Source organism: Zonotrichia albicollis, chromosome 4, assembly GCF_047830755.1.
Source record: "Zonotrichia albicollis isolate bZonAlb1 chromosome 4, bZonAlb1.hap1, whole genome shotgun sequence".
Taxonomy (NCBI): Eukaryota; Metazoa; Chordata; class Aves; order Passeriformes; family Passerellidae; genus Zonotrichia; species Zonotrichia albicollis.
The window spans coordinates 35,296,731-35,309,314 of NC_133822.1; the positions used below are offsets into that span (position 1 = coordinate 35,296,731).

Below are 12,584 nucleotides of genomic sequence, written 5' to 3' on the forward strand. Positions count from 1 at the left end.
TTCCTGAACTGCTGCTCCCCTCACAGCAGGATCTTGCTTCTAAAGGCTGGGCTGAAATTGGCTGAGGAGACAGCTGGCCTTGGATCTGTTTTTGGATCTGTGGGCTTGTTGTCTGCTTGCTTTAGACTAAAGGCCAGCCTGTGTGAGAATGGTGTTGGCCAGAAAAGGGTTTGGACTGAGTGCAATGGCCTTGGCTTTTCTTTTAATTTTTTTTCATTTTTATGCGCCCAGGACTGTCCCAACCATGGCTTCAAGGCAGGCATGAAGGTGGAGGCAGTGGACCTGATGGAACCCCGGCTCATCTGTGTGGCCACGGTGAAGCGTGTAGTCCAACGTCTCCTTAGCATCCATTTTGATGGCTGGGACAACGAGTATGACCAGTGGGTGGACTGCGAGTCTCCAGACATTTATCCTGTGGGGTGGTGTGAGCTGACAGGCTACCAGCTTCAACCACCAGTGGTTCCAGGTGAGTGAAGATTTTACTGTGGTTTCTAATGTTAGAGATAAAGATTTCCTTCCTCCTTGATTTGCACTGGCTACCAGAAATCTTCCTCTGTTGCCACGTTCTAGCAGCTGGCAGAGGAAGGAGCCTTGATAGGGAGAAAACAGCCTGAGTTTTGAGATTGGCTCTGTTCCCCCACACCAACAGAGAATTGCTCCTGAGGAAGTTGGGTAGAGTTCCAGGTGGTCCTATCCCTGCACAGCTCCCTTATATTAAGAATAGCTATAACCTTAGCCAGGTAGCAGCAGGAACTTGCCCCATGCTCCCTTTCCTCGTCAGCTCTTTGACTCTGTCTATAAAAGGTAAGAGCATCCTCTCAAGAGTTCATTCGTCCCCTTGTCACAGGGAGGCCACTTCCTCACCTTTGCAGATGTTCTCCTTCTTGTTTCAAACTACAAATCTTGTTTCTTTACTGCCCCTACCAAGTCTATACTGGGCCTCTCTCCCCTGTGCTGCCCCAGCCTGCCGCTCTGGGCCCTCACCTGGAAGCACAGAGAGCAACTACACTAGAGCCTTGCTTTCCCCTCAGCTGGTTGTCTTGGGAAGAGGGCTTTGGCTTGGGGGGACGGGTATATCTGTTTCTCGCTTATGTCACTTCATCCCAGTTACCTACTGGTTATGGGACTTGGCTTTCGTTTCCCTCTCGTCTCCATGACAGAGCCCACAGCTCCAGCGAAGGCCAAGGAGGTGCCCAAGAAGAGGAAGAAACCCTATGGAAAGAAGAGTGAGTGATGTTTGATTAGTGCCCTCCCGCTCGCTCGCAGGCTGGGCCCAGTTAGAGGAACCCTGTTCATGTCCCATCAGAGCAGGAGAGAGAGGCCTTGTCTTGCTGTGGATGCCCTCTTTTGGCTGTGGGTTTACCAACACAGTTTCACCCTTCTTACCTGCCCTGTTACTTAAAGAGCAGAGAGCTGTGTGCGGGAAGGATCTGTTTTGCAGTCTGTTTTCTGTTGGCTGAGGTATATATGGCACTTGCTTCCAGGTGTGAGGTTGTGCTGCTTTCACTACTGTGTCCATGGTTGGAGGGAGATGTTTGCTGCAGCTGGAGGGTAGCTGGAGAGCAACTCTGCTTTGTGCTGAGGGAAAGAAAGCCTTAAGATGGCTGAAGAGGCCAGTAGAAATACTTTTATTGTTTCATCTTGTCATTGTTGTTGTCTTTGTTGCAGTAGCTGTGGCAAATCATGTAGACAGACAATAAATTCCTTCTTGGGGGGTGGAGGGGAAAGTACATCCAAAGAACATAAAGATTTTCAACCTAAATAAAAAGGTCAGCTAAAAACCAGAACATTGCAGTTACAGTGTCTGCACCTTGCAGCAAATATGCTCATTGCCTAGGACTAGACTCAGACAGGTAAGCAAAGCTGACTCCACACTGATTCTGAGAGGACCTGCTCCTTGGAAGTTAAACACATGCTAAAGTGCCTTGCCTTTAATGAAGGAGAACATGAAGGAGCATATTTTGAGATGATGACTGTAGAATTTTTCTCCAGTAGGCCATTTCTGTTGCATAACCAGTTGGCAGCTAATGACCATGTAGCTTTCTGTTCAGTTGTGCTGGTCCCTGGCCTGTGGTTTCTCAGAGGAGCAGGGTTGCTGATTTTCCAGGGAAAAAGAAATACACTTTTGTTCATAGTCTGTTATCTCTTTAAGGAAAAAAGTTACCTGCCAAAGCCCGCAGTGTCAAGCAGCCTGTCAAGAAGCCTTCTGCCATGAACTCAAAACGAGAAGCAAAAGCTGCCAGCCAGGCTTTGCCAGAGCCAGCACCCGATGAGAGTAAGGGAATGAGTTATTGTACCCTGCAGCCACATCCACCTCTCCCCATACACTCTCTTGGCCAGTATTCATGGGCATCCCCAGGCAGGAGAAGGCAGCAGCATGTCAAATGTCCTTCCCTACTCCTCCAGAGACACTCAAGAGAGTAGAAGAAAGCATTTGCTTGCTTTCCCTGGAAAGGTTTGCCTCCTGAGAAGGTTTGGTGAGACCAGTACTGCTCAAAATCTCAATGCTGCTAATGCCTGCTGAGGGCCTGGTTGTGTGAGGTGAGGGAGGAGAGACAAAGTGGATATGTCAGGGGTGGCTGTCTCATCCCAATCCCCAGCAGGGCTGTTGCAGCATGTGAACACAACCTCTCATGCTGTGGTGACCAGCAGAGCAGCTGGGTCACCTGCCAACCCTGGCGGGTAGGGGGAAGGAGGGTGGGTGAGGTGCCTTGTGCACATGTGGATTGGAGAGTCATGAAAGGTCCCTCCTGTTCATTTAAGTTCCCCTTAAATGTGAGCCCAGGCAGATTGAAAATGGATGACATCAGCTTTGGATGTCATCATCCCTTAGGAGTTGTTCTTGGGGGCCAGCAGCTGAATGCTGCCAGGGTTTAGTGCCATCCTGATTGCTGCTATGACCGTGGATAGCTTTGCAGTGGCATGACAGGGCTGCCTGTGGTGAGGCACCCTCAGGGAGTGGGCTGGCACCAGGGCCTGGGGCATTTTAAGTACCTGCATGGACAGATCTGGTTTGAAGGTGCTGCAGGTAATGCTAGTCAACATGGGTTGATTTTATTTACTTATTTTTCCCTCTCTCTTTCTCTCTTGCTAGTCATTGCTGTGCGGGTGAAAGAAGAAACCATTGACCCTTCAGATGCAGAATTTGGACAGACAGAGCTTCCTGTTCCCATCAGCAGCATAAAGGAGGAGGACACAGACTGATCTGGAGCATTCCACAGCTGCCCACAGCAGCTTCACCTTGTGGCTCTCTAGGGAAGGTCCCAGCAAAGGGAAACAGAGGACCAAAAGGGCCTTCCTTTTTTAAAGCAGACCACCCTATGGCATTGTAACTCTGCTTTCCTGGTGTCCAAGAAAATTTCCTCCAGACTTGTAATATTAAGCCCTAGGAAACAGCAGGAAGACTGCAGGTGTGCTGCAGAGCATGACCAGGGTGGCTGCTGTAGTTGTGCCTGCCTGCTTTTAAAGGCACCTTTTGGATCAGGAGCTCAAAACAAGGAAAGAGGCTACCAGAGCACAAAAGGCCAGTTTGAGTTCTTAGCTTTGGCTGGAGGTGACAAGTGACGAGTGCAGGACGTATCAGGAAAGGAGCTGCCCCTGTAGGACTTTGGTGCTGTGCTCTCTGGTCTAAGTGCTGCGAACCCCAAGAAAATCGGGACAGGAAGAGTGGAAAGAGGTGAAGAAACAAAAGGAGATGATGATGCCTGCTGAAGAAGTGAGACCTTTTTTCATAGAATGGTTTGGGTTGGAAGAGGACCTTAAAGATCTCAAGATCCTCATCTAGTTTTAGTACCCCTGCTGTGGGCAGGGACACCTACCACTAGACCAGGTTGCCCAGAGCCCCATCCAACCTGGCCTGAACACTTCCAGGGATGAAGAATCCACAACCTTCCTGGGCAACCTGTTCCAGTGCCTCACCACCCTCACAGTAAAGAATTTTTTCCTAATACATCATCTAAAACTACTGTCTTTCAGTTTGAACCCATTCCTCCTCGTGCTGTCACTACATGCTCTTGTTAGTGGTCTTGTCTCATCTTGCCTGTATGTTCCCTTCAGGTATCAGGAGACTGCAGTTAGGTTACCTCGAAGCCGTCTCTTTTCCAGAGTGAACAATCCCAATTCTATCAGCATTTCCTCATAGGAGAGGTGTTCTATCCCTTTAATCATTTTGGTGGCCTCCTGTGGACTTGCTCCAACAGGTATATGTCCTTTTTTTGTGCAGAGGACCTCAGGGCTGGATGCAGCACTGCAGAGGGAGAATCCCCTCCCTCACTCTGGCCATGCTGCTTTTCATGCTTTCACTCATCTCTTGATGCTTGATTGGCTTTCTGTGCTGTGAGTGCCATTGCTGGGTCATGTCCAGCCTCTCATCCACCTGTATCCCCAAGTCCTCAGTAGGACTGCCCTTGATCCCTTCATGCCCTAGCTTGTGTTGATACTGGAGGTGTCCCCAGCCCAGGTGCAGCACCTTGCACTGGGTCTTGTTAAACCTCATGAGATTTCCATGTGCTCACTTTGGAGTCTGTTCAGATCTCTGTGGCTGGCATCCCATCCTTCAGGTGAGTGAAGAGCACCACTCAGCTTGGTGCTATCTGCAAACTTGCTGAGTGTGCCTCTGATTGTTTTGTCTGTGTCAGTAACGAAGACATTAAAAAACACTGGTTCCAGTACAGACCCCTGAGGGACACCACTGTCACTGACGCCCACTGGGACTCTCAGCTGTTGACCACTGGTTGATGGTTGCAGGCAACCATCAAAACAATTCCTAATCCACCAAACAGTCCACCCATGGAACCCATCACTCCAGTTTGGAGGGAATAGTTGTGAGGGTCTGTGTCAAAAGCTTTACACAAGTCCACCTGGCTCAAGGAGCTGTCTTCCATGCATTGCAGGAGTCTCCTGGATTGCCTGCAGTTCCCTTGGTGCTTCCCCAGTAGCTGTCAGGGTGGCTGAAGTCCCCCAGCAGGACTGGAGTGTGTGAGCACCACACCTCCTGTGGCTGGGGCAGGAATGCTTTGGCAGTGGCTCCCCTTGGGCAGGCAGCTGTAGCAGAGCCCGGCCTCAGGGTTCCTTTGTTGCCTCAGTGTCTGATTTTTACCCACAATATTTCAGCCTGCTCATGGCTGTTCTTCAGAGGCAGCTCTTCACACTCAGTGCACTATTGACATGGAGGGCACCCCCTCCACCTCTCCCTCCTTTCTGTCTCCTGAACAGCTCACAGCCATTGACAGTCACACTCCAGTCACACAATTTGTCCCACCAAGTTTCAGTAATGGCAACAAGGTGATGACTTTCCAGCAGCATGGTGGCACCCAGCCCCTCCTTTGGTTTGTTGCCCATTCTGTGTGCTTTGGGGTAAGGGCACCTTGGACAGGCTGTGGGCTGCATCACCTTCCCAGAGGAACACCCCTTAATTCCTTTGAGATATTTCCCTGCAGGTATCCCTGTTGGCTTCTGTTACCTCAGGAGTCCCTGGCTCACCTCTCTAAGACTCCAAGTGTGCTCCCCTGTGTCTACTACCTCTTCAAGTCACCTGCAGAGGGACTCAGTACCTCCCTGTCCCTTTAACCTTTTCATGCCATCCTACAGCTTGCCAGGGAAGAACCTGAAATTGTCCCCCTCACATCTGGTTTAAGCAAGCAATTGGATTGCCCAAGAAGGAGTTTAGGAGGATTCACCCACGACTATAAACACCTCTGGTGGTAGCTCTTTGATGTTTACTGTGAGGGACAGTCAAGGAACATCTTTCACTGCACTGATTGGTGTGATCTACTGCCCAGAGGAAGCCATGGGACTTCAGACCTCACCTACACTGAGTTGTTTAGTTTAAAGCCCATCTCACCAAATTAGGCAGGCTGCTGCCAAAGATTCTCTTACCCGTTATAGATAGGTGGATCCCATCATAGACAGGTGGATCCCATCCACCTAACATGTTACAATCATTAAAGCACACACTATTGTCACAAAAGCCAAAACCTTCTCCATGGCACTGGCCTCAAAACCAGATATTCATCTGCACTATGTGTCCACTTCTATAATTTCATGCTTTTGAACCCAGAATGGCAGAGGACTTGGAGCATGGTTTGAGTTTTTAATTTTTTAACAGTGGTACTGTAAATTTGGTCTATGATCAGTACCCTAAAACCCTGTGACCAACTTCAGGAAGAGGCCCAAGGCTTGCATATTGCTTTCCAGGCCACCAAAATCCTGAGTTAGTCAAAACATATCTTTATCTGTACATTTATCTTTCAGAATCTTTTCAATTTAAGCAGACTGCTGGGGTCTGGGGTCCCAACCTATGCAGTCATGGGGAGTAGGTTGAGCACATTGTTTATCATGGGATCACTTACAGACCACTGATCGAATTCTGCAGGAAATAAAAAGGCTTCCATGTGCATATGGTTTAATTCTGAGGAACTTCTGGGAATTAAGGCAACATTTTCACTAATAATTTTTAAGCTTTCAAAATAAGATTTGTGCCAGTGCAGGACCTTGCAGGACCTTGGATGGCGCTGGTTGCAGTCCCACTCTGGGTTCTTCTATGATTTTGGCAGCTGTGAAAGTGCTTTCAAAAACAAAACCAAACTTCTGGACAGCAGCTTTTTCACATGGCTGGATGAAGCCTTGGAAAGAAGCATCAAGTATTTGGCTTCATTGTTTGCATCACCAAAGCATGCTGCAGACTCTATGGAATGTACCTTTTGTGTCTTGCAAAAGCAAATCCTGCATCTTTGGCAAATCAGCATTGTTTTGGTGGCACCAGGCTCTCCTATGCACCTTGGGCAATGTTCATGTCTCCATGGTGGGGACAAGTCTAGAAAAACTGCTTTAGTCAGAATGTAGGTATGGCCCTCTGTGTCCAGCACATGTCCTACACACATTAATAAACCCTAAGCTCTCCTCTTACTGAAGCCTCTGGCTGGAGATTTTCCCAACCTCTTTTTCTTGCTGGGCTTGCTTGCAGCTTTAGTCTTGTTAGGATTGGTTTCCCCAGCCTCACCTTGTCCCCAGCCAGGACAAGTTTGGAAAGTGGTGGAAAGCTTCACCTTCAGCCCCTGGGCTTCTGCAGGGGAACCACAGGTGGCCCCTACACAGAGGTTGAGTTTGTTGATCCACCTGGAAATGTGGTAGAAGATCAGGGAAAGAAATGAGGAAGGGTGAAAGACAGGGCAAAAGTCTATGCCCATAAGTGAATGATCACTTCAAAGTAAGGCCAGGTAACCTGGGTGACCTCTGAATATCTCAATATTTGCCCGTCCCGCTTGTGGTTGTTTTCCCTACACCCAGAAAGCCCAGGCAACTTCTATCCTTGCACACAGAAGTGTGCTACATCTCGCCACCATGGGAAAAGACCAAAAATGGCCAGTGGGCTGTGAGTTTGTGCCTTTCCCATAGGAGGTTCAGCTGCCCCCCAGGCAGATCCCTGGGGCTGCTCCCCCCTTGTGGCACTCACCTGTGCAGCGGAAGGAGCTGGCAGTCACAGTGGAACGGCACATCCTGCAGGTTGAGGATCTCCAGCCCCGTGAAGTTGTTCATGTCAGGTATGTTACTCATTTTGTTGCTCTCCAGGTAGAGGCTTCTGATCTTGGGACCGAGGCCAGTGAAGGCTTGGGGGGAAATCTGCAATGGAAGAAGGGTAAGTCAGGGGCATGCTGATCAAGGCAGGGGAGCAGATCTCTGCCCCTGCACTTCTGATCATCTTGGGGGGCCTGATAACCTTCCTGAAGCTGGTGGCCCACAAAAGAGCTGTTTTAAATAGGAGGGACTGTTAATTAATTCAAACCATTTCAATCACATTTTGGAAGTCATTAGACTCTTGTTCAGTCTTCGAGAGAAGGTCACATGCAGGAGGTCTCAGAGTGATCCCTGGGTGCTGTTAAGATACACAGTTTTTATGAGGGTGTTGCTAATACCACTTCCTTGTGAGAATGGAAATATTCAGGATAATAGCAGTGGAGAGGCCTGCAGGACACCCTGTAATAAGAGAAAGAACAATCTGGCCGGAGCTGGGGGAAGCAGGTGGTTTAGGAAATGGTGTGGACTCCAATGAAATTAGGTGTTAAAGGACTGGAGGGAATAAGCTTCTCCCAAGGGAGCCAGGATGAAGGTTGAAGCAAGGGAATGCTACAGATGAGCCTGAAAAAATCTGGCTTCCCAGCCAGGCTATGGAACACCTCCTGAAGTCTCGGGAATTCGAGGATGTCTGTTTGGATGACCCTATAGGGGCCACCAGCTAATATGCCCTGTGGTGCCACTGCCCCTTGGGAGTCCCATAAGACACTCACCCACTCCAGGCCCATGTTGTCCAGGTAGAGGTGCTGCAGGCTGGAGGCCACTGGCAGGAAGACACCATCCCCCATGTGCTTGATGGGGTTTCGGGACAGCTTCAACTCACTCAGGGCAGGCAGGCCCCGCAGGGCTGCTGTGGGCACCTCTGACAAGTGGTTTCCCTCCAGCTGCAGCTTTTCCAGCATCTTGGTGGGAGCCAGGGCAGCCGGGGCAATGTGCCTGATGGCATTCCCAGCTAGGTAGAGCCAGCGGAGCCCCCTGGCTCCGGCCAGGTCACCCTCCACCAGCTCCCCGATGGCGTTGTGCTGCAGATGGAGGGAGATGAGGTTGGGCAAGAGCCGGAAGGTGCCCGCAGGCACGCGGGTGAAGGCATTGTGGTCCAGGTCGAGGTAGGCCAGCTGCGGGGCCCCCTCAAAGGCAGCAGCCTCCAGGGTGGAGAGGTGGTTGTCGGTGAGGTACAGGTAGACCAGGCTCTCCAGCCCCCGGAGTGCCCCGGGCTGCAGCTCCCTGATGCTGCACCTCTGCAGGTGGAGTGACACCAGCTCCTTCAGGCCAGGGAAGGCATCCGGTGGCACTGTCCTGAAGCGGTTTCGGCGCAGGTCGAGAAGGCGCGTGTCCTCGGGGAAGGGCCGAGGGATCTCCTGCAGGTCCCTGTTCTCACAGGACCCGTGGTGGAAATCAGGGGAGCAGACACATCCCCGGGGACACTGCCTGCTGCTGGCTGAACTCAGCTGCTCTGGTGGTGCAGTGGGGCTGGGGGGTGGCCGGAGGCGACTGCATCTCATCTCAGGGGACTTCAGGGAGTCGAGGGACCGGCCACGGAGAGCAGGGGGTGCAGCACAGGCACCCTCGGCCTGCACTCGTGCCCTTGCCAGCCACTTGTGGAAGGGGCGCAGGAGGCAGGAGCAGAGAAGAGGGTTCCCATCCAGGCTGACCCTTACCAGCCCCCCTGCCCCAGCCAGGGGTGGCAGCCCCTGCAGCTGGTTTTCCCGGAGGTCCAGAATACGGAGCTGGGGACTGCGGGCAAAGGCATCAGGTGCCACATCCTGGAGGGAGGCGTGGTCCAGGAAGAGGTGCCTCAGCGAGGCCATGGCTAGGGCTTCCTCGGCCACGTAGGTGATGGGGTTGTGGCCCAGGTCTAGCCGGGTAGCCCCATCCAACCTGGCAAGAGCCTCGCCAGGCAGTGCCTGCAGCTCGTTGTGGTCCAGGCTCAGCCTGCGCAGGGCAGGCAGAGCAGCAAAGGCCTCAGTGCCCAGCACATGGAGGGCATTGTGAGACAGCCGGAGCCATCTAAGAACCTGCAGACCCTGGAAGATCATGTCTGGGAGGTACACCAAAGCATTTGCCCTCAGGTCAAGGACAGTGAGGGATGCCAGATGACCAAAAGCACCCGGCTGTATCTCTTCAATGCGATTCCCCTCCAGAATGAGCTGCTGGAGGGAGAAGAGCCCATCCAGGGACTCCTGATAGAGGAGGGCTATGCCATTGGAGGCCAGGTTCAGGTAGACAAGCCTCCCCAGACCCCGGAAAGCCCCTTCCTCCAGCCTCTCCACCTTGCAATGCCGTAGGTCTAAGTGTGTCAGGTAGGGGGTAGCAAGGAAGGCTCCCGCTGGGATGACCATGAAACTGTTGCCCCGAAGGTCTAGTTTTCTGGTGAGCTGTCAGTCACACAAATAAAACACTGAATCACCCCAGGGCTGCCATACCTATTTTCTCTGCCCATCCCTTGACCTTTCTTCCCCTTCCCACCTCTGGGATGGTGTCAGGGATGGCAGTCAGGCTCCCATTGAGACACAGGACATGGGCACGGAGGTTATCGCAGACACAGGGTGCAGGGCAGCGGGCGGCAGCCGTCGCCCCCAAGGCTGCTGCAAGCAGGAGGAGTCCCCAGGATGGCCCCATATTGGAGGGCACCTGTGGCTGGGGAGAGACAGATGTAAGGCCAGGGGAGAGGCGAGGCTCACATGCATCCCCAAAGAGCATCGCCTGCTTGGAACCCCATGTATCAAGATGGCTGCTGCTGTCACTTAGTGGGTCAGGTCTCATTTTCTCTCACACTGATTTCACAAGTTATAAATGAGGAAGAGTGGAAAAAAGAGAGGAGGAATCCTTGGAATGAAAAGTGAATGTTGCAGCGAGCAGGTCACTCACAAGGAGCTGTCTTGAAACAGCCACCTACCCTCCCCCTGCATTTTCTTCAAATATCACTAACTTAAGATTGCCTTAGACTGTGCAAGCTATCAATATCTCTCCTACAATTCTTTTTGTAAGGCCAGCAGGTGTAGCCATCCAGAGAATGTGATCACAGAGGCTTCTGAGCTGCAACCCTTCTTTAAATGGCAAATGCCCCATGTCTCCACCATCCTGGTCATCTGCCTCTCTCCCTGCAAGCTCCCTGCTTCCCTCCTAAGCTATTCATAGCAGTGTTTGGAATAGAACTCCACTGTTTAGCTGCAGGAAGGAAAGGTTGGTTTTGGCTGGGCAGGAGTGAGCCCCTGGGGTGAAGGTATCAGAGGCCAAGGCTGGGAGAAACACAGAGGAGGCAGCAGGCTCCAGATATGACCAATGCATCCTGCTTAACTCTGAGACAGCATCAGTGGGGTCTGCAAGGCTTAAATTTGTGGAGCCACTGTAGTGCACAGCCTCATGCCCACTGTAGCTCATTGTCCCCTGTGGTCCCATACACCTACGCTGCTCTCCTGCTGTCACCCCATCTAGTCCTGCTGCAGCCCACACACACACACACACACTGGGGCAGCCCTCTCCTGCACGCCCACTGCCCAGTGCCACCAAGTAATGTCCCTGAACTCAGTGCCTGGAGCACTGCCACATGCCAGACATCATGCCATCACTCCCTCTCTCACACCTGGATAGTTCACACACTCAGAGTTCGGAGTACCTGGACTTTAAGATGTGTCGAAGAGAGGAAAGTGTCCCCTGCCCTGTCTAGCAGCTGCCGAGCTCCTGCACTGCTGTTTGCTCTCCTTGCAGAAGTGAGAACTGAATGGGCCCCGTTGTGTTGCTTTCGCAGCAGCTCTCACCAGGCAGAGCCACAAACGTGGGAGGAGGAAAAGGACGGGGGGAGGAAGGGTAAGCCACCCCTGGAGAGAGGGCAGCAACCCAGACATTACCTCCCCCTTGATTCACCGGGGGCTGAGAGCACCAACCCAGCAAAGCCCATGTGGGGTTTGCACTCACTGTTTCCAGGGCTCTGCCTTCATTTTCCAGGCTGTGTTAGTCACAGGAGCTACAGAGCTGCAGGGCAGCAAGATGACATTCAGCCAAATTCAAAGATGAATGGCAATGGCAGTCGTAAGCCTGAGCAAAAGGAGAGGCAGCTGACCAGTCCTGCCACGTTTACTGCCCTCCACTCTCCTGATCTTGCTTTTTTGCTTCTTTAGGAGAGGCTGGATTGGCATTGTCTGCACCATCATCATTAGCTTACAGAAGGACAAGGAGGCGTTCATTTTCTTTCCAGACTGTTGTTTTACTCTCCCAGGGAATGGGAAGAGATCTGCAGCCTTACAAAAATATTGGAAGATTTGATACTAGTATCTCATTCCACTTCAAGCCCTTCTCCTATGCAGCAGCCTCGGTAGAAGCTGAAGCAGCTGAGAGCATTGCTGGGTAAATGAACAAAATAAGAGGCTGGGGTGAGGCTGGGGAAGGGCTAGAGGAGACATTCAGTGCCTGGTACAAGACCTTACCCTCTCCATGGTTCTCCAGCAGAGGCCAGGCCACCACCAGGGACATTTTGCTCTACAGGCTGTTGACAAGCCAGGGAAGGGGGCTCCTGGACACAGTAGATGATGGAAGGGCCAGGCAGAGGGCAGCAGGGTTGGCAGGACAGCAGCTGGAGTGGAAGTTCAGATGTGCTACCTTCATGCCCCATCAGGGAGAGCAAAGAGTGACCGTCTCCTGGCAGCAATCTCACCTGCCAGAGCAAACAGGTCCCAGAGAGACACTGGCATCTTCCAAGACCTGCCACACATCCCTGCTGCTCGTACCTCACCGTTCAACGCTGGACTTTGAAGCTGCACCTGCTCCTGCTCACTTACCTCCTTGTCCCACAGCTTCTGCCAATGGACGATGACACACTCGGGCCTGAGAAGCTCCAGCTCCCGAAGGGAGCCATGACCCAATAGCCCCACAGCCAGACCCTCAAGCAGCCACTCACAGACCCTCCAGCTGCCCAAAATCCTCCAACTTCAGTTCCAAGCTGCTGCTCTTACCTTCCCATTCTACTATGGAGCTTGTCTGGTGAAGGCCCATGTGGTGCTGGGAGCAAGGCTCTC

The 12,584-nt window shown here is 52.1% G+C and overlaps 2 protein-coding genes across 4 annotated transcripts in view; one reads left to right on the forward strand and one right to left on the reverse strand.

Annotated features, from left to right (window-relative positions):
- L3MBTL2 (L3MBTL histone methyl-lysine binding protein 2) overlaps positions 1 to 4,024 on the forward strand; it is an 18,238-nt gene extending 14,214 nt beyond the window's left edge. For 2 of the 3 annotated variants that reach the window (XM_005488660.3, XM_005488661.3), the window contains exons 14-17: positions 232 to 466; positions 1,161 to 1,226; positions 2,153 to 2,275; positions 3,095 to 4,024. In XM_005488660.3, the coding sequence (XP_005488717.2) occupies positions 232 to 466; positions 1,161 to 1,226; positions 2,153 to 2,275; positions 3,095 to 3,204 (534 nt within the window). In that variant the 3' untranslated portion in view covers positions 3,205 to 4,024. The remainder of the gene's footprint in view (positions 1 to 231; positions 467 to 1,160; positions 1,227 to 2,152; positions 2,276 to 3,094) is intronic. The other variant, XM_005488662.3, reaches the window with a different exon arrangement.
- A 1,391-nt stretch (positions 4,025 to 5,415) lies between these two features.
- On the reverse strand, positions 5,416 to 11,601 carry CHADL (chondroadherin like). Its single transcript, XM_014268260.3, has 5 exons — positions 11,189 to 11,601; positions 10,039 to 10,209; positions 8,286 to 9,947; positions 7,454 to 7,620; positions 5,416 to 7,116 (listed from the first exon to the last, which is right to left on the reverse strand). Exons 2-5 carry the CDS (start codon positions 10,189 to 10,191, stop codon positions 6,891 to 6,893), a joined length of 2,208 nt encoding a protein of 735 aa, XP_014123735.2. The 5' UTR covers positions 10,192 to 10,209; positions 11,189 to 11,601; the 3' UTR covers positions 5,416 to 6,890.
- Between the last annotated feature and the right edge of the window lie 983 nt (positions 11,602 to 12,584).